General features: G+C 42.8%; 1 protein-coding gene across 3 annotated transcripts; it reads right to left on the bottom strand.

Annotated features, from left to right (window-relative positions):
• Nucleotides 1–1,192: 1,192 nt before the first annotated feature.
• On the bottom strand, nt 1,193–23,727 carry KAT14 (lysine acetyltransferase 14). Of its 3 annotated transcripts, XM_072140656.1 has the most exons (11): nt 23,475–23,615; nt 21,766–21,844; nt 20,787–20,908; nt 20,569–20,690; nt 20,079–20,257; nt 15,466–15,882; nt 9,411–9,958; nt 5,730–5,866; nt 3,630–3,805; nt 3,122–3,312; nt 1,193–2,240 (listed from the first exon to the last, which is right to left on the bottom strand). In XM_072140656.1, exons 4-11 carry the CDS (start codon nt 20,682–20,684, stop codon nt 2,067–2,069), a joined length of 1,938 nt encoding a protein of 645 aa, XP_071996757.1. In that variant the 5' UTR covers nt 20,685–20,690; nt 20,787–20,908; nt 21,766–21,844; nt 23,475–23,615; the 3' UTR covers nt 1,193–2,066. The 3 variants fall into 3 exon arrangements, with proteins under 3 accessions (XP_071996757.1, XP_071996756.1, XP_071996758.1); XM_072140655.1 differs by lacking the exon at nt 21,766–21,844 and having other exon boundaries at nt 23,475–23,727; XM_072140657.1 differs by lacking the exons at nt 15,466–15,882; nt 21,766–21,844 and having other exon boundaries at nt 23,475–23,727.
• Nucleotides 23,728–23,843: the final 116 nt, after the last annotated feature.

Here is a 23,843-nt window from a genome sequence, read left to right on the forward strand (position 1 = left end):
ACGAGGGGTCCGTCAGACCCCACGTTGCTCCGTCAGACTGCTGCCCATGACCGCTCTGCTCCATTAATCTCTACGGAGCTGGCGGAGATCGGTGAGCACAGCACTTTTTCGTCAGCTCCATATGGACGGACCCCTGGTTTTCGGGATCTGTGGGGGTCTCAGTGCTGAGACCCCCACTGATCAGCAAGTTAGGCCCTATCCACGGGATAGGGCCTAACTTTTCTTCGTGGGAAAACCTTTTTAAGGTAAAAGGAGTTGTATAAGAGATAACAATCGGATAGGTGTGGATCCGACTGCTCCTACCAATTACAAGAACAGACCTCCACCATTCTCACTAATTGATAGAGCGACAGGCTGACCATGCGTCCTGTCACTCCATCCAATACTAAGAGAGTGTCAGGAGATGGCAGAGCGCTGTAACCAACAATTTCCAAAGGTTCCATATTTAATAATAATAAATATGTGCTAAAGATAACAGAAGACCTTCCATTAACTTTCAGTAGTCTGTTTGAGGCCCTTCTATAAGAAAGCATATAAGAAATAAAAAGCGCGGATGAGAACTGGCTCTTGCGGTAGGATCTCCTATTATAGATCCATAGATGCTCCGTGTGCTTCCTCCATCTTATTTGCCCCTAGAAGCACTGAAGTTACGTAATGAGGCCCAAACAGGTACAACATCCATTACTGACTTTGTGTGCTGAATAATATGTATCCTAAATACAGTCATGTGCATATAAATGAAAGAATTATTTATTTTATGTCCAAAAGACACTAATAGTGCATTTTTCTTTATGCTTCAATGTAACAAATTTTTTATTATAACCCCACCAATAAAGGACAATGCCCGTTGCAAGAAAAGAGGACAACAAAATCAGATTTTTTACAAAAGTAAACAAAACGATTTATTCACTTTGACTGACATTTGCTAACAATAAAGTTGACAATAAAAACTTGGATATGTGACTATTGACCAGCGCTGTCATTGTAATTTACTTATATATCCTCATGTTATTATGTGAACTGATGTCCAGGCTGAAATTCTCAGTGCACATATATATACGGAAATACGGAACCACCCAAAAAAAAAATTGCTGATACAATATAAAACACTGCGGCTTCAACAATCAGGGAAATAATGTGGATTATTATTGTAAATAATAATTGAGAGGGAGTATGGCGCATTTTCTTGCCGTATTTTAAATCATTGTAACCAACATTTTATTGTGGCATTCCCATTCAAATAGGTTTTCAGTGGCTTCCAATAATTCATATCACCAGATCAGCGTGACGGAATTTGCCATTTCATCCAAGAACTCTGGGAGAAAATGAAAAAACTTGTAATAGTCAACAAAACAAGATTTTTTTTTTTCACGAAAATCTATATTTTAGAAGACTAGTGGGAGTTATATAACAGTTTCCAGGACAATTGGGGCAACATTGTTTGGACCGAATAAATTCAGCCCAAAAGCCAATCTTTTGAAAAATTTCAGAGCAAATTGAATCTAGGAGCAGGGACAGTATTTGGGCTCCGATGCTCCGTAAACCAGTCCCTCTGTTCTTGTGCGACAACGGTTTTAGGGTCTACCAGAGGAACACTAGGGGTGTCTTCTGGTTTGGAGATTTTAAGGATCCTTTGATGGAGAAATCCTGTGAGACTTAATGGAGAAAAAAAAACATTTTGAGGGGGTCAAACCTACTTTAACATTCCCTTTCCCAAATCAGGCAATGTTGCGTTAGTCGTGATGGATCTCTAATCATTTACATCATCTTACATAACGCGTCTCCTCATACCCAATTGCTAACCCCCTGAACAATCCAGATGCACACACCAGGAACATGTTCACTAATTAACAGCATAAGATGACATTTCGGAGAATAATGGCTGCCTGTGACCAAAATCGGAGTCTTTGTTGTTGTACGTGTAACAATATAAGCAGTGCTCACAAGAGCTTTATTGGACAGATGCCTTCCCTTAGGCATCGGTGCTACAAGATACGTCATTCCCAAGAATATTTTGCAATAAAAGGCAGAAACCTAAACCATTATCAGTATTCAGCTCAACCTTGTTATCTTCGTAACCGCAGGAAGAAAGCATGTTTACATTCCTTGCTGTCTATCGGGAAGTACTTGTCATAAAAATCTAGGATGTACTCCTCCGTCTTAAACCCAAACTTCTGGTACAGCAGCATTGCCGGATTGTTGGCGGAAACGTGGAGAGTGACATCTTTCCCCATGCAGGTCTGTCAGGAAGGGAAAGAAAATGTGAAGAGTTAAAGGGTTTGTCCGATTTTTGCAAATTAATGATATTGTTTGTCTAAGGAAAAGTTAGACAATTTTCCAATATACTTTCTGTACCAATTAATCAAAGTTTTTTTTAGATCTCTGATTTCAGTCATTCTACAGGAAGCTTCGTGGTTTACTTCCTGTGGATAGAGACCGATCCCTGGTCATGTGATGTCACACAGGTGCACGGCACATTACATCACACAGCTCTGATTTCGCTTTATAAATAACGAGCCGTGCGCCTGTGTAACATCACATGACCAGGGACCGGTTTCTATCCACAGGAAGTCAACAATGAAGCTTCCTATAGAGTATCAGCAAGCAGAGATCTAAAACTGAGGAATTAATACAGAAAATATACTGGAAAATTGTGTAACTTTTTTTTTTTTTTTTACAAACAATTACACAAACAATATACACTTCAATTGATATAACATAAATTTGCTGAAAGTTGATTTTAGGGATATTGACATGATAAAGGGCTACAATACATATTGAAAATATTTTAATATCTTGGTATTTTCTACAAGAAGTGTGAGAACCAGGTTTCGTAATGCTGAGGGAACTCATACTGCAGGCAAGATAATGGGGAGTAAGAGCACAAGAATAGGCACAAGAGAGGCCACTGCATTCACATCACCGGCAGTGCAGAAGGTACCAAAGTTACGGTGCAAATGGGTAGATTCCTACTTAAAAGACAGGACTACTGCACATACATTTCAGGTAGGGGCTTCTGATTTTTAGTAAACCTCTTTGGTCTCTAGAATCCTACACTTAAAAACAAAACATGGCAAAATATATTAAACTGCCAGTACAAAATTAGCGAGTCAATCCTTACCTGAATAAGATGGTAAATCATAAATGTTGCTATGCCAGCTCGCCTCCATTCCGGATGGACAAATAGAAATGAAATATACGCTTCATTGTATTTAACATCGGGCACCATGAAGCCAAAGGCTATAATAACCTTCTTGTACAGGACGACCACACTAAAATCCGGGTACTGCAAACACTCCGAAACATCAATACCTACAAACACAGGGAGCACTTCTTATTTATTATACTTAAAAAATAAAAAAAATCATATATATATAATATATATATTTTTTTCTATTTATTCTATAATAAGTTGGCTACTTCTGCAAATATTTTACTATAATATCATACTGATCATCATACTATACCATTTAGAGCTCACACCACTGATTTTAGGAAGTCTCAAACAGACATAAAATATAAAGAAGAGCAGATGTATAAATCCTACTGAGCACACAAGCTCAGGTTCAGCAGAGGATGTTGGCCAATCTCTAAGAACGATTACGGTCAATGTCCCATCAGTTTCCTACCTGGCCAGAAAAATTCCTGGCATATAGAGTTGATGGAGGGGATGTGGCCCGGACGGACATAGCAGTAGTCAATTGGAGACTCTGGTTCTGGCACCCAGCTGGGATCATCTCTGTGAGTAAAAGCCCTGATCTGAGCCAGAAGCTGCAATCTGCATGGTCTGGTCTCATAATCACGTCTGAAAGAGAAAAAAAGATGATTTTTTTTAAAATTAATTAATTATTTTTTTTTATGTACAGGTCTTTAATCAAGAAGATTACCACAGTCACCGTGCCTGAATCAATGCCCCTGGTTATGATGGATTTTGATTTCCTTTAGGATTGTCCCAAAACAACTTCTAAAGATAACAGTGAGCATTATTGTGCAAATACTTGGCTCTCCATCACCCCCAGAAGAAGACAGGGTGCTGAAACGCACGTTGGGGTTCCAGTCATCCGGGTAGATGCCGGCGATTCCAAACTCAGGTATGATACACTATATATGGTTTTGGTACATCTATTTATAGACTGTGAAATCCGTTCCTGACCTTATGGAATCTATAGTCTGACTCGTTGTCTAATGTGGATTGTTTTTCAATGTTGGAAAGGATCCAGTCACTAAGATTCATATAACTAATGCACTTCAGCTTTAATCTTATGAATTGATTTATTAATGGGTTGGGGGATTTAAATGATGTATCTGTACATAAATGTTGTACCCATAATATATGTACCTCTACTACGCCAGTGTCATACAGATGGTTCTGGTGTTTTTCTGTAGTACAATAGTATTTGTTTTTAAATATCTGTCCTTCCTCTTAATTTTGGATGACAATTAATAAAAATGTATGTATATTTTTACTGTGTGAAGTCTGGCGTTTGTTTGTGTAGGTTGTATGTGCCTGCAGTAACTCCAGGACATTTCAGATGATAAAACTATTGGTTTCTTTGTACAACAATCTAGTATCAAAGGCACAGCAACATTAACTTCACACATTTACTTTTTTTTTTTTTTATAACATGCATATGGAAGGTAAGGGTGGTCCCTTATGGCACCCTCACCCATATCTGTGGCTGAAACCAGTTGGTATGGTTACACTGAGGGAGAACATAAACAGGGCTACTGTAGTGAGGGACAGGTCCCTGTTAGGGTGGTCCTCCATGGTGGTCCTCCAAAGTGAGGTTTCAGGGTTAACCATCAGCCCCACCATAGGGCTTTAGGGTGCAGCCACAAGTTCAGTTTTTCAGATGCAGTTTTTGAAGCCAAAAGCAGGTGTGGACCGTAATGGGTTAGGACTTATCATTAGGAAGGGCTACTCTTACTCTATTTTTACTCCACTCCTGGTTTGGTGTGACATCACCCTTAATAAAGATATTAACAATTCCTTTTCCTGAAAATAGAAACTTGACACAGTTTTGACTTCTTCTGTGTCTGTGTTTTTTTAAAACAATTTTGATACTTCCAACAGGACATTCTACACATGGACTGATGACCATGACAACAGGGGGATATTTTCCGTTACAGGGTTCAATGCCGGGAAATAACTGCTATCATATTTTGAGAGTTTCAGGCTTTTCGGTACAAGACTATACCTAAAGATAAAGGCATTCACACAACATTACGCCCCCATAGACGCTAATAGCGGCCTGCCCGCGTGTGAACCCATGCGTCTCGTTGCGTTTCATTGGAAACACATATGCGTTTTGGCCTAAACCCCTCTCACTTGCGTTTTGAATGCGTTTAAAAACATCACAAAAACAGCACGTGTGAGGCGCCCTAACATGTTTATTAGTTCTTATGTTTATTTTTACATCAGCTCTAACGAAAGGAGGGGGGGGGGGGATTTATCCCTCTTTTTCTACCACAAAAGATGGGAGGAATGTTAAAGTAGTCCTTCAGGTCTATAACAAAATTTCCATGACAAAAAAACCTGGTTACCTCTCTTTCTGGAGGAGTTGCCCATTTAACTAAATAGGGGGCCCCAGTTTTGTAGGTCTGATTTAGTAGTCTTCTCTGCTCGATCCAATAGTGACTCCCAAAGTACGGCACATCCTTCTATAATCTCCAACATACTCCTCCTTCAAACCCATCAGAAAGCTAAAGTCACATGTGTGCAGCCTTACCGTATATATGGCTTGAGGATACGAGCAGTGTAAGGACTGACTATGCTGAGATCTGCATCTTTATCTTCAACAGCTCCGAGTCGATACAGGAATCGCACAGCCGAGTGACGGACACTTTTAGTTGCAGGCACTGCAGTCTATTGGGAATAAAAAGTAGCACACATCAGTACCAAGCATAAATCTCACTTAGGTCTCATGCACACAAGTGCTATGGCGGCCAGTTCACGTCCCCTATAGAGGTCTATGGCACAGTGCAATGAGCACTCTGTCTCACCAAACCGTGACCAGGCCGCTCGGTTTACTATTGAGCGGGGAAGGGTGATGAGCACTCACCCCGGGTATGGCATGGGCGAGCATACATTTGTGTGCATTCAGCCTTAATGGAAACCTAACATTTGATTTGATGCACAATGAAGTAAACATACCTTGAGAATGCTGTAGCTACACTGATGCATGATCATATCTTGGTTGATCCCTGAGCTGAGTGGTTTTGCTGATAAAACAATTATAAAATGATGATAATGAAGCAGTTTCACTTCTGCGCCTGGCCACTCCTAGCACGCAAGTTTTTCACTGCAGGAGAGAATGATGTAATCCCCGGGGATGTACCTCAGGCAGGATAATCAATTGCTGCACCATCCCCCAGCTGCTGTGTATGAGTGATCCAGCTCAGGTTGGTTAGTCAGGTCTTCACTAAGCTCCATGTGTAATTAACCCCATAGCGCAATAAGACGTACCTGCGTATGGGGGAGTATGAAGAGGGCTCACGGGCTGAGCCCTCTTCATACTCACCGGGTGCTTGCTTCACAATGAAACAAACACCCGTCGCTAACACCCGTGATCGCTGCATGCACCGATCGCGGGTGTTAACCCTTTGATCACCGCCGGCAAAGCTGCTGGCGGCATTAACGAGCCGGTGGTGCGTTGCCATGACAGCCTCAGATCAAACAAAGATCCGAGGCTATCATGATTGAGGCCATCTATTACAATGTACGATTTGGAAGGATCAATCAGACAACCTAGGTTTAAAGTACCCTAGGGAGTCTGAAAAATAGTAAAAAATTATATTAAAAAAACCTAAAAATTCTAATCACCCCCCTTTCCTTAGAAGTCCTATAAATATAAATAAACAGTAAAAATCATAAACACATTAGGTATCGCCACGTCCGAAAATGCCCGATCAAAATATAATAACAGTTTTTCACTGCGTTTAACCACGTAACTGAAAATAGCGCCCAAAGTCGCAAATGGCAATTTTTTTGCCATTTTGAAAAATATTTAAAAATTCAATAAAAAGTGATCAAAAGGTCGTACAATCCTCAAAATTAAAGAATTGAAAACATCAAAATTCGCAAAAAATGACACAGCTCTGTGTACCAAAGCATGAAAAAGTTATTAGCGCAAGAATACTGCAAAATAAAGGAGGTTTTAATTTTTGTAAATGTATGAAAACATAAAACCAATACAAATTTGTTATCCACATGGTCGTATTGACCCAATGAATGAAGTAGACATGTCATTTAGGGTGCACAGTGAAAGACGTAAAATCCAAGCCCACAAAAAATGGCGCAAATGTGTATTTTCATCATTTTCACTGCATTCGTAATTTTTTTCCCGCTTCCAAGTATACGGCATAGAATATTAAATAGCATCACTATGAAGCGCAATTTGTTACGCAGAAAACAAGCCCTCACACAGCTCTCTACATGGAAAAATTTAAACGTTATAGATTTTTGAAGGTGAGGAGTGAAAAATAATGACGCAAAAACGAAAAAAGGTCTGGTCCTTAAGGGGTTAAAAGCCTGTGTGTAACGTGTTTATGTAGGCAGCCAGTGGCACCCAGCTTTCCTAAGGTCATGGGGACCTTGGGGCACAGAGATTTACCAAGATATGATTCTGCATCAGGGTAGCTACAGCATTCTCAAGGTAAGTTTACTTCATAATGCATCAAATCAAATGGTAGATTTCCTTTAACCCCTTAATGACCGCCCTATTGGGATTCTACAGCGGTCATTAAGGGTACCTCTTTTGACACGATGACTTTCTACGGCGGCGTGTCAGAAGAAGATTGCGGGACATCGGGTCTCGGTGGTGCCGGTGTCAGCAGGACCTGGCTGTAAGTAACTGAAAATGCGCGGCAAGAAGAAAACACGAAAAACTTGCCGTAATGTACAATTTTTCATCAAACACAATCACAAAAAATGTCCTAAAAAGTGATCAAAAAAAGTTCTGTACTTTAATATGATACAACTGAAAAGAACACCTCTTTTCACACAAACTAAGTCCTCAATCAGATCTGTCAACATAAAAATACAGAAGTTATGGCCGTGCAAAGTTGCCAATAGTAAAAACAATGCGATTTTCTCCAGTATTGGTTTTGCTCAGTAAAATTGAGCAAAGATAAGAAAAAAATATATATAAATGAGGTATCAGCATAATCGTAGTGAGCCAGAGAATAAAGATAAAATATTTGTACGTTTCGGTGAGTGGGGGATAAAAAAAGTGCCAAAAATCCAAAATAAAAATTGATGATTTTGTTTGTGTCCCACTTGAAATAGTAAATAAAATCTCAAGAATAAGCTATAGACCCCAAAATTAATTATCTATACATTGTATCTCACCATGCAAATAATAAGCCTCATATGTTTGCATTATCAAAAAAATTAAAATTTGTATCCTGTAAAATGTGACAATACAAATCTGCTGTGAATGGCATCTCCATTCATTCTATGCTCGGCCGTGCACCCGTACAGCAGTCACCACCACATATGGGAGGAATTGGGCATCAAACATTGCAGAGAATTTCATCATTTTATTCATTATGAAACTGTCAGTTTTTTGGGTAAATTAATGCATTTTCCAAAAAAATTCAAAAGTTTCTAAATTGCAGGTCCTTATTGTTTTAACCCATGTGAAACACTTAAAGGGTTAATCAGACTCATCAGAAGTTGTTTTACATACGTTGAGGGGTGAAGTTTCTATAGTGGGGTAATTTATGGGGTTTTACTTTTATTTAGTCCTTTCAAAGTCACTTGAAAATGTGGGTTTTGGCGATTTTCATGAAAATGAGAAAAATGGCACCTAAAGTTCTGCACCTCATAACATCCTAGAAAAATGAGAGGATGTATAAAATGTTAGTTATCAAGCTTTTTGGGTAGTTTTATCTCCTGTCTGGAAAGCAGAACATTCCAAACTTTGAAAATGAAGAATTTTTACAAACTTTTGCCAAATTTTCACTTTTTTTCAGAACAAAACGCAAAACTTATCACTTAAATTTTACCACCAACATGAAGTACAATGTGTCTCAAGAAAATATCAAAATCAACTGAATAAGTTAAAGCATTCGAAAAGTTATAACCAATTATTGTGATACAAGTCAGATTCGAAAAATCGCGTCTGGTCATTAAGCTGAAAACTAGTGTAGGTGACAAGGGGTTAAAGCGTTTCCTCAGTCAGTCTGAATGATGTTCTTATACATAATGAAGCTGCTGCTTCCTTTAGCTCCATTGGTCTCATGTTATAACAAACAAAAAGTGAATAATAGAGGGGGTGTAATAGGGATAGGGAGTTCTTAGCGGTATAAGAATTAGACTCACTTTACGGATCTTGTGAACTGAAATATTCCCCAAAAACAAACATTTTGTTTCCTATACAGCACCAATAGCTGACGGCACTGCTCACCTGATATCTGTCCAAGATTCGCAGGTCCTTGCTTGTTCGTCTGTACTCGGGCCCGGTGGGTACTGGCCTAGACACGGACCCTTCCCTGGCTCCATAGACCCCTCCGACAAGCATTAGCGCTGCATTCACTGCCTGATCCAAGTCAAACAGAGGCAAACCTCTTTCCCGCTTGGCCTTCCGGACCAGCAGTTGCCGTCTCAGCCTTCTGGCTTCTGGTGTGACAGCGACAGCATTAGGACAGGTCTCCAGTCGCTTTAAGAGAAGCTTTTCCTCATACAGGCTGATGGCGTGGTACTGAGTGCTTTTGTGTTTATCCTTTTCTATAGGTTGAGGCCGCCGCTTGTCACGGGCTCTATCCGCAGATAGACCTTTGTGCAGTTCACTTTCTACCCGCTCCAGTTTCTCCTCCTCGCTCTCTATTTCTTGCTTCACATGTACAGAAGACTTGAAATTCTTTGGATGTACAGGAGTAGAGTGCGAGGTGCTGGGAGAAGGTAAGTACTCCATCCCAGGATCAATGACACCATCAACATCCATCTCTTCATCATCTGAAATCATCATATAGGAAAGCGTTTAATCATCCCAAATATATTATAACATAACAGTCCGGATTATCACACCAGTTCTGCTCATGGTCCAAAAGTAAAAGAACAAAATACTGGCAGCTCAGAAACCCCTTCCCCAATACCTTCTCACTGTAGGTAAAGATACATCTCACATTTCTTGTATAATGTAACAATTTTAGAACGTAACAAGAACCAATTCTCAGGAAAGCCACAGAATTTACTGATAACTTCAAGAATGTCACAGATGACTTTTATGATCACCTATTACAAAACAATATGATCCGGGGATCATTGCTTATACTGTATGTAGAGGAAACAAGAAACTTGAAAATACGTTCAGGACAAAAAAGAAAAAATTGGCAAGGTCAAAAACATTTGAAAAGTGTTAAATGCATTTATACATTAATCTTCTAGACATTTATAGCATAACCATATCTAGAATAAAGGTAGGTCTGAGGGCCCTTGTTACATAGTAGCATCTTTGACGTGCAGGTCCTAGAGACAAGTCCGAGATCTAGAATACGATGGATATCACAAATATCCAAGATGAAAAATAGCTTCACACAGTCCACCTATTACAGAATACATTGCATAAAACGTATAAACATGCAAAATGTGATTGCATAAGTTAAAAGGAAATCTGCCATGAAAACCAAACATGATAAACCAGGGACACTTACTTATAGATCCAGGCACTGTGACTGTGGTAATCTTCTTGTATTTGTCATCCATGGCCTCCTTCCTTCTAAAATCAACTTTTACAATTATGCTAATGAACACAGGCCGTTACATTATTCATGGAACACCTGCTGCCTCAGGAAGAAAGGGGAGACTGTGTCATAGCCTGTGAAGCAAGATAAAGGAGGAGCTCTGGTAACGCCACCCAAGCCCTTCTGGCTCATTATCATAATTATAAAAGGTGATTTTAGAAGGACGGAGGTCGTGGATAACATTTAAAAGAAGAATACCGCGGTGCTTGGATCTATGGGTAAGTGTCCTTGCTTGAGTTTGATGGTAGATTTTCTTGAAGGTTGTCCCAAAACAACCTTTACTGTTAACGGAGAATATTATAGTGCAAATACGTGTCTGTTTCTCCCCTTGCTGTGCCGAGCCCGATTTAAATGGTTGTGCAGATAAATACACATGAGCGTTTTCTCCCTCTGCCAGGCCGCCAACTGCTGCCGATTCATGTCCCTTTACTGCTGCAGTCCTTGGCCCCTGCTGGATCATGTGACCAGATTAGTGTTATTCAGGGGGATCACTCATATGGCCAGGGCCGGCACAGGTTTTAGTAGGCCCCTGGGCGACAGGCCACTTTAAAGTGAACTCACATGAGGGCATTAAAAATTCACAAACTAAAACAGTCTCCTGTTCTGTAAAATATTATCAGGTTTATCATTCCCAACAGCTCCCTCATGGTTATTTTTATACAAAGCCCACCTCACCCCCATGGATTCCTTATGTACAGCCTTATGTGGGCCCCCCCAGCAGCTCTGGGCCCCAGCACTTGCCCAGGTATGGCCAGTCCTAGTGCCAGCCCTGGATATGGCTTCACAGAGATTCCCTTATAATAAGAGTGAGATGCATGCAGGGAAGATGCGATACGCAGAACATGAATAACACAGATCCGATAGGAGATTACCATAAGATCACTGTTATATGTCATCTGTATAAAAGAACTGCATATAACAATTTAAAACTAAAAAAAAATAAAAACACACAAATTAAAAAATTGTCAAAAAATGAAGAAAAATAAATTATTTAAAGATGCGGCCATAGTCTGGTCTGTGGGGGTGAGGCATGGGCCATAGTCTGGTCTGTGGGGGTGAGGCATGGGCCATAGTCTGGTCTGTGGGGGTGAGGCATGGGCCATAGTCTGGTCTGTGGGGGTGAGGCATGGGCCATAGTCTGGTCTGTGGGGGTGAGGCATGGGCCATAGTCTGGTCTGTGGGGGTGAGGCATGGGCCATAGTCTGGTCTGTGGGGGTGAGGCATGGGCCATAGTCTGGTCTGTGGGGGTGAGGCATGGGCCATAGTCTGGTCTGTGGGGGTGAGGCATGGGCCATAGTCTGGTCTGTGGGGGTGAGGCATGGGCCATAGTCTGGTCTGTGGGGGTGAGGCATGGGCCATAGTCTGGTCTGTGGGGGTGAGGCATGGGCCATAGTCTGGTCTGTGGGGGTGAGGCATGGGCCATAGTCTGGTCTGTGGGGGTGAGGCATGGGCCATAGTCTGGTCTGTGGGGGTGAGGCATGGGCCATAGTCTGGTCTGTGGGGGTGAGGCATGGGCCATAGTCTGGTCTGTGGGGGTGAGGCATGGGCCATAGTCTGGTCTGTGGGGGTGAGGCATGGGCCATAGTCTGGTCTGTGGGGGTGAGGCATGGGCCATAGTCTGGTCTGTGGGGGTGAGGCATGGGCCATAGTCTGGTCTGTGGGGGTGAGGCATGGGCCATAGTCTGGTCTGTGGGGGTGAGGCATGGGCCATAGTCTGGTCTGTGGGGGTGAGGCATGGGCCATAGTCTGGTCTGTGGGGGTGAGGCATGGGCCATAGTCTGGTCTGTGGGGGTGAGGCATGGGCCATAGTCTGGTCTGTGGGGGTGAGGCATGGGCCATAGTCTGGTCTGTGGGGGTGAGGCATGGGCCATAGTCTGGTCTGTGGGGGTGAGGCATGGGCCATAGTCTGGTCTGTGGGGGTGAGGCATGGGCCATAGTCTGGTCTGTGGGGGTGAGGCATGGGCCATAGTCTGGTCTGTGGGGGTGAGGCATGGGCCATAGTCTGGTCTGTGGGGGTGAGGCATGGGCCATAGTCTGGTCTGTGGGGGTGAGGCATGGGCCATAGTCTGGTCTGTGGGGGTGAGGCATGGGCCATAGTCTGGTCTGTGGGGGTGAGGCATGGGCCATAGTCTGGTCTGTGGGGGTGAGGCATGGGCCATAGTCTGGTCTGTGGGGGTGAGGCATGGGCCATAGTCTGGTCTGTGGGGGTGAGGCATGGGCCATAGTCTGGTCTGTGGGGGTGAGGCATGGGCCATAGTCTGGTCTGTGGGGGTGAGGCATGGGCCATAGTCTGGTCTGTGGGGGTGAGGCATGGGCCATAGTCTGGTCTGTGGGGGTGAGGCATGGGCCATAGTCTGGTCTGTGGGGGTGAGGCATGGGCCATAGTCTGGTCTGTGGGGGTGAGGCATGGGCCATAGTCTGGTCTGTGGGGGTGAGGCATGGGCCATAGTCTGGTCTGTGGGGGTGAGGCATGGGCCATAGTCTGGTCTGTGGGGGTGAGGCATGGGCCATAGTCTGGTCTGTGGGGGTGAGGCATGGGCCATAGTCTGGTCTGTGGGGGTGAGGCATGGGCCATAGTCTGGTCTGTGGGGGTGAGGCATGGGCCATAGTCTGGTCTGTGGGGGTGAGGCATGGGCCATAGTCTGGTCTGTGGGGGTGAGGCATGGGCCATAGTCTGGTCTGTGGGGGTGAGGCATGGGCCATAGTCTGGTCTGTGGGGGTGAGGCATGGGCCATAGTCTGGTCTGTGGGGGTGAGGCATGGGCCATAGTCTGGTCTGTGGGGGTGAGGCATGGGCCATAGTCTGGTCTGTGGGGGTGAGGCATGGGCCATAGTCTGGTCTGTGGGGGTGAGGCATGGGCCATAGTCTGGTCTGTGGGGGTGAGGCATGGGCCATAGTCTGGTCTGTGGGGGTGAGGCATGGGCCATAGTCTGGTCTGTGGGGGTGAGGCATGGGCCATAGTCTGGTCTGTGGGGGTGAGGCATGGGCCATAGTCTGGTCTGTGGGGGTGAGGCATGGGCCATAGTCTGGTCTGTGGGGGTGAGGCATGGGCCATAGTCTGGTCTGTGGGGGTGAGGCATGGGCCATAGTCTGGTCTGTGGGGGTGAGGCATGGGCCATAGTCTGGTCTGTGGGGGTGAGGCATGGGCCATAGTCTGGTCTGTGGGGGTGAGGCATGGGCCATAGTCTGGTCTGTGGGGGTGAGGCATGGGCCATAGTCTGGTCTGTGGGGGTGAGGCATGGGCCATAGTCTGGTCTGTGGGGGTGAGGCATGGGCCATAGTCTGGTCTGTGGGGGTGAGGCATGGGCCATAGTCTGGTCTGTGGGGGTGAGGCATGGGCCATAGTCTGGTCTGTGGGGGTGAGGCATGGGCCATAGTCTGGTCTGTGGGGGTGAGGCATGGGCCATAGTCTGGTCTGTGGGGGTGAGGCATGGGCCATAGTCTGGTCTGTGGGGGTGAGGCATGGGCCATAGTCTGGTCTGTGGGGGTGAGGCATGGGCCATAGTCTGGTCTGTGGGGGTGAGGCATGGGCCATAGTCTGGTCTGTGGGGGTGAGGCATGGGCCATAGTCTGGTCTGTGGGGGTGAGGCATGGGCCATAGTCTGGTCTGTGGGGGTGAGGCATGGGCCATAGTCTGGTCTGTGGGGGTGAGGCATGGGCCATAGTCTGGTCTGTGGGGGTGAGGCATGGGCCATAGTCTGGTCTGTGGGGGTGAGGCATGGGCCATAGTCTGGTCTGTGGGGGTGAGGCATGGGCCATAGTCTGGTCTGTGGGGGTGAGGCATGGGCCATAGTCTGGTCTGTGGGGGTGAGGCATGGGCCATAGTCTGGTCTGTGGGGGTGAGGCATGGGCCATAGTCTGGTCTGTGGGGGTGAGGCATGGGCCATAGTCTGGTCTGTGGGGGTGAGGCATGGGCCATAGTCTGGTCTGTGGGGGTGAGGCATGGGCCATAGTCTGGTCTGTGGGGGTGAGGCATGGGCCATAGTCTGGTCTAGGGTTTCAGCCATTTTCTGGTTGGGAGGGGGGGCTGAATTCCTGGCTGTTACTAAAGCTTATAGCAGCTGGGCCAACATGCCAATGTGAATGAGCCTTTGTGATAAATTAGCCTATCCTTTCCGAGGATTAGTGATTAGTCCTTTCAGGCATAAACTCATAGAGATAATACTCCATCACTGTATGAGATAGGAATAACCCATTAATTATAGCAATGACTGCAGTTTTTACAATGTGTTGAAGACCAATGGGTAAAATATTAGGCGACTGTAGTCAGTTTTTAATTGATTGTCTCCACATATCTAGCGGGAAAAAAAAAAAACACAGAAAACAACGATATTCCGTACAAATGAACAAAAACATACAAGTCAAGTGTCACATTTCCCAATAATTTACAATATTGTGCTATGAAAGAGAATGGCACCCATTATATACTGGTCACAGAGAATGGTTTCTGATCCTTAAACAAAACATACAAAGGGAACCAGAAGATAAAAATAATCACGTTCACTACTCATCACAGTATTACACAAAGAACATAAAAAGTGGAGAAACTTGTTTGAATAAGTTTTCTGAGTTGTGGTCTTCATAGTTCAATATAACTTGTTACATAAAGATAAGAAACCATTCCTGTGTCCCATTCTGTACAGAAGTGAAGTTACCTTGTGTATAATAGAGGCTACAGAAAACAGATTGGTTCTTATGACAGCTATCAGTTATACTAACCATGGAATAAAGCTTGGGGTGGCATGACATCTGGGATTAGATCAGCCTCAGAGAGTAGGCTCGGAGTTGCCGAGTGAGAAGCCGGTGTACCGGGAGCAGAGAAATCCAAGGAAGGAGATGGAGAAGGACTGGTCATGGGCGTCTGGTCGGATGAACTCATAGAGGAGAAGTCTACCACTTCTCCTTTCTCAATATCCGGGCGACGGTTCCGACTGCTGGAGAATTTCACAGGGGTAGAGCAAGAGCTGCGATCCACAAATCCAGAGGCTTCTTTCTGGGCCCTTCGGATGTCTTTTGCCTCTTGGGTACAGGATCTCTTTTCTTTTAGCTCTATAGCGGATTCTACCGGGTTCCCTCTAGATCTCTTTCTGAGTCCATCTACTGTGATCACTGGGTCCAAGCTAGACTTACCAGGAGCTAGAGAAATCATAATACATTGTCCACAAACCACTAAATTGGGCTGTTATAAAATGCGTTTATCCCTAAAATTTAAAGGGGTGTTGTACCATCAATAATAAAAAATGTAGCTAAATAGATTTTAACTGAAAAATAATGACACATTGTGCTGTGTAGCTTTTCCTGATCTCTTATGGGGGTAATATTGTGCTTGCTCAGGTGACCTATTCTATTCTATTCTATGGAAACCCCAGAGCAAGCACAATATAAAAACACAAACAGAAGGGAACTGTGCTTTGTAACAGCTTTCCTAACTAGTATACATGAATCATATTTCAGAGCCATATTAAAGAGAATCTGTCAGTAGGTTGGAGCATACAAAGCTACAGACAGTGTTAGGTAGCAGCCCTGGACATTTTTAACCATGCCTTTGTGTGTTCTGTTATTAGCAGCAGGACTATGAAAGTATTTCAGGATTGTAGCTGGATTTAGAACATTCCAGTGCCCTGCTGTGTGAGATCTCTTCACTGTACTACTGCCCAGCTCCTCCCCCTGATGTAGCAGCTTGTGTTTGAATGCTAAAACAGCTACTTAGGGGGGGAGGAGCTATGCTGGTGTCAGTTAAGAGATCTCACTCACACACCAGTCTTCAAAGTTCAGCTACAATCCTGGAATATTAATCCACTTTTCACTGTCCTGCTGCTACTTACATAAAGGTATGGTCACACAGATCTCCATGGCCAATACCTAACACCACCCGGATTTTAAAATGGCAAAACTGATGATAGATTCCTTTTAAATATCAAATGGCAAAGGCATACTGAATATGAAAATAGATAAAATACCATCCAATTTTGCATGCTTTACTTATTTAGATGAGTATGCAATATTGTAATTGTTGTACACTGTACATAAGGCACTAAAGTAGATATTGTGGTGCAAGATACACATTTGGGTTGTGCCCCTCTGGGTCGTTTCTCTGTTCCAATGTGTCATTATTTCCAAATAATTAATCTATTTAGTTTTAATTTTTTACTGTAAATTACATAAACTGAACATTGTAGACAAAGGAAGAAATATCAGGCCAAAGAAAAGAAGGTAAAGCATGAACCCGAATGAAAAACTCTCTACTTTCATAAGAAGCTTCCAGCTTTGTGCCTATCCCATAGAATATTTCCCTGATAGCCAATGGACTGTAAGCAAAACCAAAAATCACCAAAAAGTTGTTAGGAGAAAGAGGTTAGGAGTCATAATAGCATCAAGCATGAAAATACAGCTTCCAGTGAATATCCAGCACAGTGGGTTTTTTCTCTAAACATATCACCTCTTTATGGGTGATACATGTATGACTGGTGGTGGTGGGGGGAAATGAACATTAAGAATGGGGGTCCTAAGGAGCACATAATACAGCTCCATATAACGTTTATAGGACTTCTGATGATATCCAAGTGATGTGCTGGGCTATCCTCATCAGTTCAGACAGACTAAATACAACTTGACCCCCAATGTATTGGTGATCGATGGGGTTTCTAGAAGTAGGACACAAAACAATCTGGTGGGAAAGGGATAGATTATTTCTTTATGATCTATCCACCAAGAGAAGAGGGGAGTTATAATTAAACAAAAAATGCGAGGTATGCAATTCGCAATGGAGCAGGTACATGTCCCAAAAATGGACTGATTTACTGCCTGTAATAGGGATCACTAAAAACAAATCTTTTATTGATATGCTTAAAATCCATCAGGCTGCTCAATTTATAAAAAGCCCATATGTAACGATAGAGTTTTAGGAGGTGGGTAGGTGACGGCTACAATATCATGTGCCTAGTATGTCTCTCACAGCAGCCCCATTACGATCTAGGGCAGCATTTGTGACATTTATAAAATCGGACACCGATACAACACACACCACCCAACTATAACATTTGTTTGACTATGTCAGATGTTTCAACATTGTTCACAATTAATGCGTTTCCCCATAATGTGAATTGATGGTATTTCTTCAGGAGGTGCTTTTAACAAAGACATATTCCTGTGTGGGCTGCACAGGTACCCAAAATATGGGACAGGAGCAAATTTTATCATATGGACATTCCTGGCTCCCTAGACTCATTTATGGCTATGTTAGGTCGTGCTATTCAGGATGCCGGCACTAATATGGCGCGTGTTCCCGGTGCACTCACGGCTCTTTAAAATCTTAGCTCTGTCCATGCAAGGAGGTGGGTCGGTACAGAATTACGTCATTGGCTAACCCCTGCTCGCAAAGAAGGTATAACTAAAGCAGACCTCCAATGAAGGCATTAGTGGGAGCAGACAAGTGCCTAAGAGCTAGTGGAGCCATGCCTACTAAAGACGGACAATTTTAAGTCCGCTAATTCATTCCTAGGTACTTACAATTGTCCACATTGAGCATCCAAAAGATTGTTTGAAGTGACCCCTATTACAGGCAGTAAAGAGGTAAGTTATAGGTGTAGTTATAACATATCCATATGGTATGTCCAATATTTGATAGATCCTTGTCCACATACTAACCTCCTTCTCACTCACTTTCATTAAAGGGATTGTCCCCTGAAGTTAAAAATCTAGTTTTTCTCCCATCCACAGGAGAAGGGATAACTTGCTGATCACATAAATGGGGGCCTGATGTACCCCGGATGACACATACACCTCTAAGGCGTTGATGGAGTTGGCCGAGCTCTGTACAGACACCAAATGAAGCAGCAGCGTGCATGTCCATCCCACCGCTGCATTCAACGGACCCCTTTTCTCATGATCCATGGAGGCATCTTCCCATCCTCTACCCTGTGTATGGGGAAACATGTTGTGAATGGACAACCCTGTTAACCCCTTCACTCTGGGACTGATATATCCGCCGCAGAGCTATGAAGGGTGTATGAAGAGGGCTCACGGGCTGAGCCCTCTTCATACAGAGATGGGCTTTGCTGCATATTGTAGCAAAGACCCATCACTATCACCCGCGATCAGCAAAGTTACCAGCGGCACTAAAAACGTTTCCCCCGATCGTCAGACCCGAGGCTGAATGGTTTCTCCAGTGGCTCATTGTAATGTATCATATGCAAAAACTCCATATACTGCAATAAAGTAGTATTGCAGTATATGGTAGGAATGATCTGTCTATCTAGGGTTAATGTACCCTAGAAGGTCTAAGAAATAGAAAAAAAAAAGTTAAAAAAATTAATAAAATATTAAAAATTCAAATCACCCCCCTTACCCTAGAACTGATAAACAGTTACTGTTTTACTAATAAACAGTCAAAATCACAAACACATTAGGTATCGCCACGTCCCAAAATGCCCGATATATCAAAATATAAAAACGGTTATAACCGGTGGTGACCTCCAAAACAGGAAATGACGCCCAAATGTCCAAAATGCGACTTTTACACCTTTTTACATGACATAAAAAATGTAATGAAAAGTGATCAAAATGTCGCACAGTCCTCAAAATGATAGCATTGAAAACGCGGCTCATTTTGCAAAAAATGACACCTCACACAGCTCCGTGCGCCAAAGTATGAAAAAGTTATTAGCATCAGAAGATGGTAAAAATAGTTTTTTCCTTTTTCGTACACATTCATTTAACTTTTGAAAATGTATTAAAACGCAATAAAACCTGTATAAATTTGGTATCACCGCGATCGTACCGAATCAAAGAATAAAGTGTTAATTGGAGCTCAGAGTGAAAGTCGTAAAAACTGAGCCCACAAGAACGTGATGCACATGCGTTTTTTTTTTTCAATTTTTCCACATTTGAAATTTTTTTTCCTGCTTCCCAGTACACGGCATGTTATAATAAATAACATTACGGGAAAGTAAAATTTGTTGTTACGAACAAAACTTGTACACGGAAAAATGAAAAAGTTATGGATTTTTGAAGGTGGAGAGCGAGAAATGAGCGAAAAAACCCTTAAGGGGTTAATGGAGTGTAAACTTTCTTAGTAAGTTTACTAAGGAGTAAGCAGCTATGGATACGTCATAGATACCGTCGGTGAGATACCCCTTTAACCTGCTTGTGTAATTAAAAGGCTATAAAGTTTAACTTGGAGGACCAGCGGCACTTGGACCTCAGATTTCTGTGCACCTCTGGACATTCAATGTGAAACAGAATTTTCAGGCAATGAACATTTTAAAGATGTGAATAAAATGATTAAAAGTTAGTAGGTTCTGGGCAACAAAGGGACATTTTAGAATACATACTTTTCATTTTTTGTGAAGCTGTATACTTGTCTCCTTCTGGTTTTAGTACAGGTGGTTTGTTGTGGACAAGCTTCCACCACCCTGGTTCTCCAAACTCCTGCGCTCCAGATTTGAAAAACATAGGACTTCCCACTGAGAGACATCCGGCAACTGTGCTCCACCAAGTGGAGGTCTTCTTCCTGAAATAAACAAGAATGAATTTCAACAAGCTGAACCCTTGCTCTAAGGCTAAGTTCACACAAGTGTTCAATGGGTTGCATTAAAATATTAAACAGCGTCAATCTTCCATTTTTAGTTTCCATTAGGGAGTTTAAAAGAAAGGACAGATCTAGTGAACTGAGCCTAAATGCTGACAAGACACCAGAAGTTTTGGACAGCTGCATTCTACCCTCTTCCATTTCGGAATGTACACATGGGTGAACCAAGGCTGCATGCTAAGAACTGGTGTATGGCCATCTTTAGACCTCAATTTCAGTTAAAATGTATTCACCTATTTCCCAGTAGGTACGTCCAGTGCTTCTCTATGAAGGAACAGATGTCCTCTTTCCATCTGAAGTAGCCCTGACGGCCAGATCCTTCCAGTGATAAGTTGTACATGGCCAACATGACAACCTAGAAAGTTACAATATATATATTTCAGCTTTAAGAAATAGGTTTGTTACACTTAAAAAAAAAAAAAATGTAATGATGTGGGGTACATAGACCTACCTGTTGCCATGTTAGCCTCAAACGCTCAAACTGCTCTTTTCCATCCTCAGAGCAGTCGGTACACGTCAATTTAAAGAAATTATCTCCTTTCAACTGACTTGGTGGATCGCTGCTGAGTTGACCTGCAAATGGCAAATGCAAATTTAGTGGCTGAACGGGAACGAAGATCATAATATCTAATCGTCTGCTTTATTCTTAAAGGACATCTACCACCAGGATTACGGCTTGTAAACCAACCATAATTATATGCTGGTGTGTGCCCATTCTGTCAGGATATGTTCTCTTTATCTTCTTAAAGCCCTTGTCTTTACGAAAAAAAAGGATCTAAAAATTATGCAAATAAGCCTGTGGGGCTCCAGACTCAATAGATGTCAATGGAGCCTGGAGCCCTTCAGGTCCATGTTCATAATTTTTAAAACCATTTTTTCATAAACACAAGGGCTTAGGAAGCTCAAAGAGCAGATCCTGACAGAGGGGGCACACACCAATATGTCAGTGCTCTTGGTTTACAATTCTTAAACGCGGTGATAGATGCCCTTTAGCTAGATGCCCTTAGCAAGAGTTTATGGACTTCCACGTCATTAATATTTTAGGATTTTACCATCAAAATCAAGCTTAATGAACCAGGGACACTTACTTATAGATCCAGGAACTGCGACTGTAGTAATCATGTTATATTTCTTATCCATGTTCTCCTTGCCTCGAAGATCAACTTTTAAAATGACGCCATTGAGTCTGAAGGGCTCTGGAGGGTGTTACCAGGACCCCTCTGTCATGTTTATTTACATGCTGTTACATTCTGAAGATTCACTTCCCCCTCCGGCTGTGAGAGATTACAACTGGATGAAGGAGCAGGTGCGAGACAGTGTAACAGCCTGTGAAAGACTCATCATGGAAGAGCTCTGGCAATGACCCCAAAGTCCTTCTAGCTTGATTTTAGAAGGAAGGAGGCCACGGATAACAAATATAAAAAGCTTACCAGTCAGGGTGTCTGGATCTATGAGTAAGTGCCCCTGGTTTAGAACGCTTGGTTTTGATTGTAGATTTTCTTTAAGCCTCTGAAAGATACAGTGGTTACTAAATTTGACACAGCAGGGAAAATTATAGAATATAAAAACATGAAAGTTTTAAAAAACTGATTCATTGATCATAGAGCTTTTCACTGAATTTTCAATCAAGGATGATATTAAGAACATGGTTAAAAACAAAGTACTGCTAATCACTGCCAGAGTGGTTACATGTGCCGGAATGGCATGAGACCACCGAGGCCAGTGATTGGCTGAGCAGTCACTTAATTTATAAATGTTCTAATCTGACGATCATTGATAGACTGAAGCGACCTTTACAAGGTGATGGACCCTTACTTGTTTTATAGGGTTCCCTGCTGCACACATTTGGAAGAGGCTGGACAACCCCATTTAAAGATGTAAATGTTAAATCAGACTGGGAAAGTTTATTTAGGAGTCCCCAATCCTTTGCTCCTCCTTAACAGGTTGTAAGAAAAAAAAATACGGAATTCCAGCGTTCTGAAAAAAAATCTATATCCTTTAAAAATCCATAAAATGATGTGGGGTGAAGGCTAACATTTAGGAAGAGGCAAAGCGACCTTGTGACACGTTTTGAACAATGCGTTCATTGTCAAGCAAAGAACTTATTGTTAGTTTGAAAGTTAGTTAGGTTGTAGTCCCATTTCCTCTTCCTAAATTCTAGCCTTTACCCGATTTGCTGTATAACCACATCATTTTATGGATTTTTTTCAAAATCAGAACAGAGTTTTTTCTCATTTTCCACACAATAAAAAAAAAAAAAAAAAAAAAAAAGACAAAAAACAAAGGGTTACAATTACAAATCAACTAATATCCGATTCCTCACTACCGGAGGCTTTGCTTCCGGTACAGAGCATCTAGGGCAACAGGAGTTGGGTCTATTTTATGGATTTTCAATAAAGAGTATGGAATCTTTTAAGGTCGCTGGTATTCCCTCATTTACCTTATGTGGTCTAGCAGCCCATGACAGACTATGTGAACTATGTGATATTGAGGTAAGAATGCAAAGCCTTTTCTCACTTTGGTGCATGTTTTTCCTACAACCAGAGAATTTTATGTTCAGACTCCTCATGTTATAGAATTGCAGCAGATTACCACCATAACAGCAATAATTGAAAGCTGTAACAATTACAAAATGTGATCCAGTGACAAAAGTTAACCGCCAATCCACAGGATAAGAGATAACTTGCTGATCGGGGGGGGGGGGGGGTTGGGTGGTCTCAGCAACTGGACCCCCAGGGATCAAAGCAATGGGGACCATTGTTGTACTCCCATTGCACCCCAAAAGAATGGAGTGGCAAGTCGCACGCCACTATTATGTCCTTTAGCACCATAGAGGATAACTTGTTGTCACAGGACAACGCCTTTAAGACTTGTGCATAGTGATAAATGAATGCGCTTTCTATCAATGTTCTAATTGGAAAGTGTGAAAAAAGCCGCTTTCTGTGACTTCTTAACTAAAAATAAAGGATCGGATATCTTAACATTATAGGTTGGGGAGGTCCAAATGGTTAGATCCAAACCACGCAAGGACAAGGAATCATGCTTGAAGAAAAGGGGGGATCCGCGGTCAAATTCAGATAAGAATAAATTCAATAAATAAATTCAATAGATGAATTGATAAATTGCTTCCAATACATACTTGCAGGAATCCATTTTTGACATTTGTCACAATGATAGGGCATCTCCTCCATCCATGGTGGATCACTGTCTTCACCAACGTCACTGTTCAGCGAATCACCACTCTGATCATGGGACAAGTCAATAGACGCCTGATCTTCAGACTCTACCAGCAGTAGAGTCTCCCCTTCCACTTCCCCCTCCTCCAAGCCCTCAGAGGCAGAGGTTCTAGTAGCATCATCATCCGCAGGCGTGATATGGGAAGAAGTATCCATGGTCTATGTTTATTCGCATACAAGCTTCAGGATGATCATATCTACCTAATTTAAGTCCAGGACAGAGTAACTTCCATATGTCTCTCTAGATCTGACAACATCAAGCCAAGTAACCC

This window comes from Engystomops pustulosus, chromosome 3 (assembly GCF_040894005.1).
Source record: "Engystomops pustulosus chromosome 3, aEngPut4.maternal, whole genome shotgun sequence".
Lineage (NCBI taxonomy): Eukaryota > Metazoa > Chordata > Amphibia > Anura > Leptodactylidae > Engystomops > Engystomops pustulosus.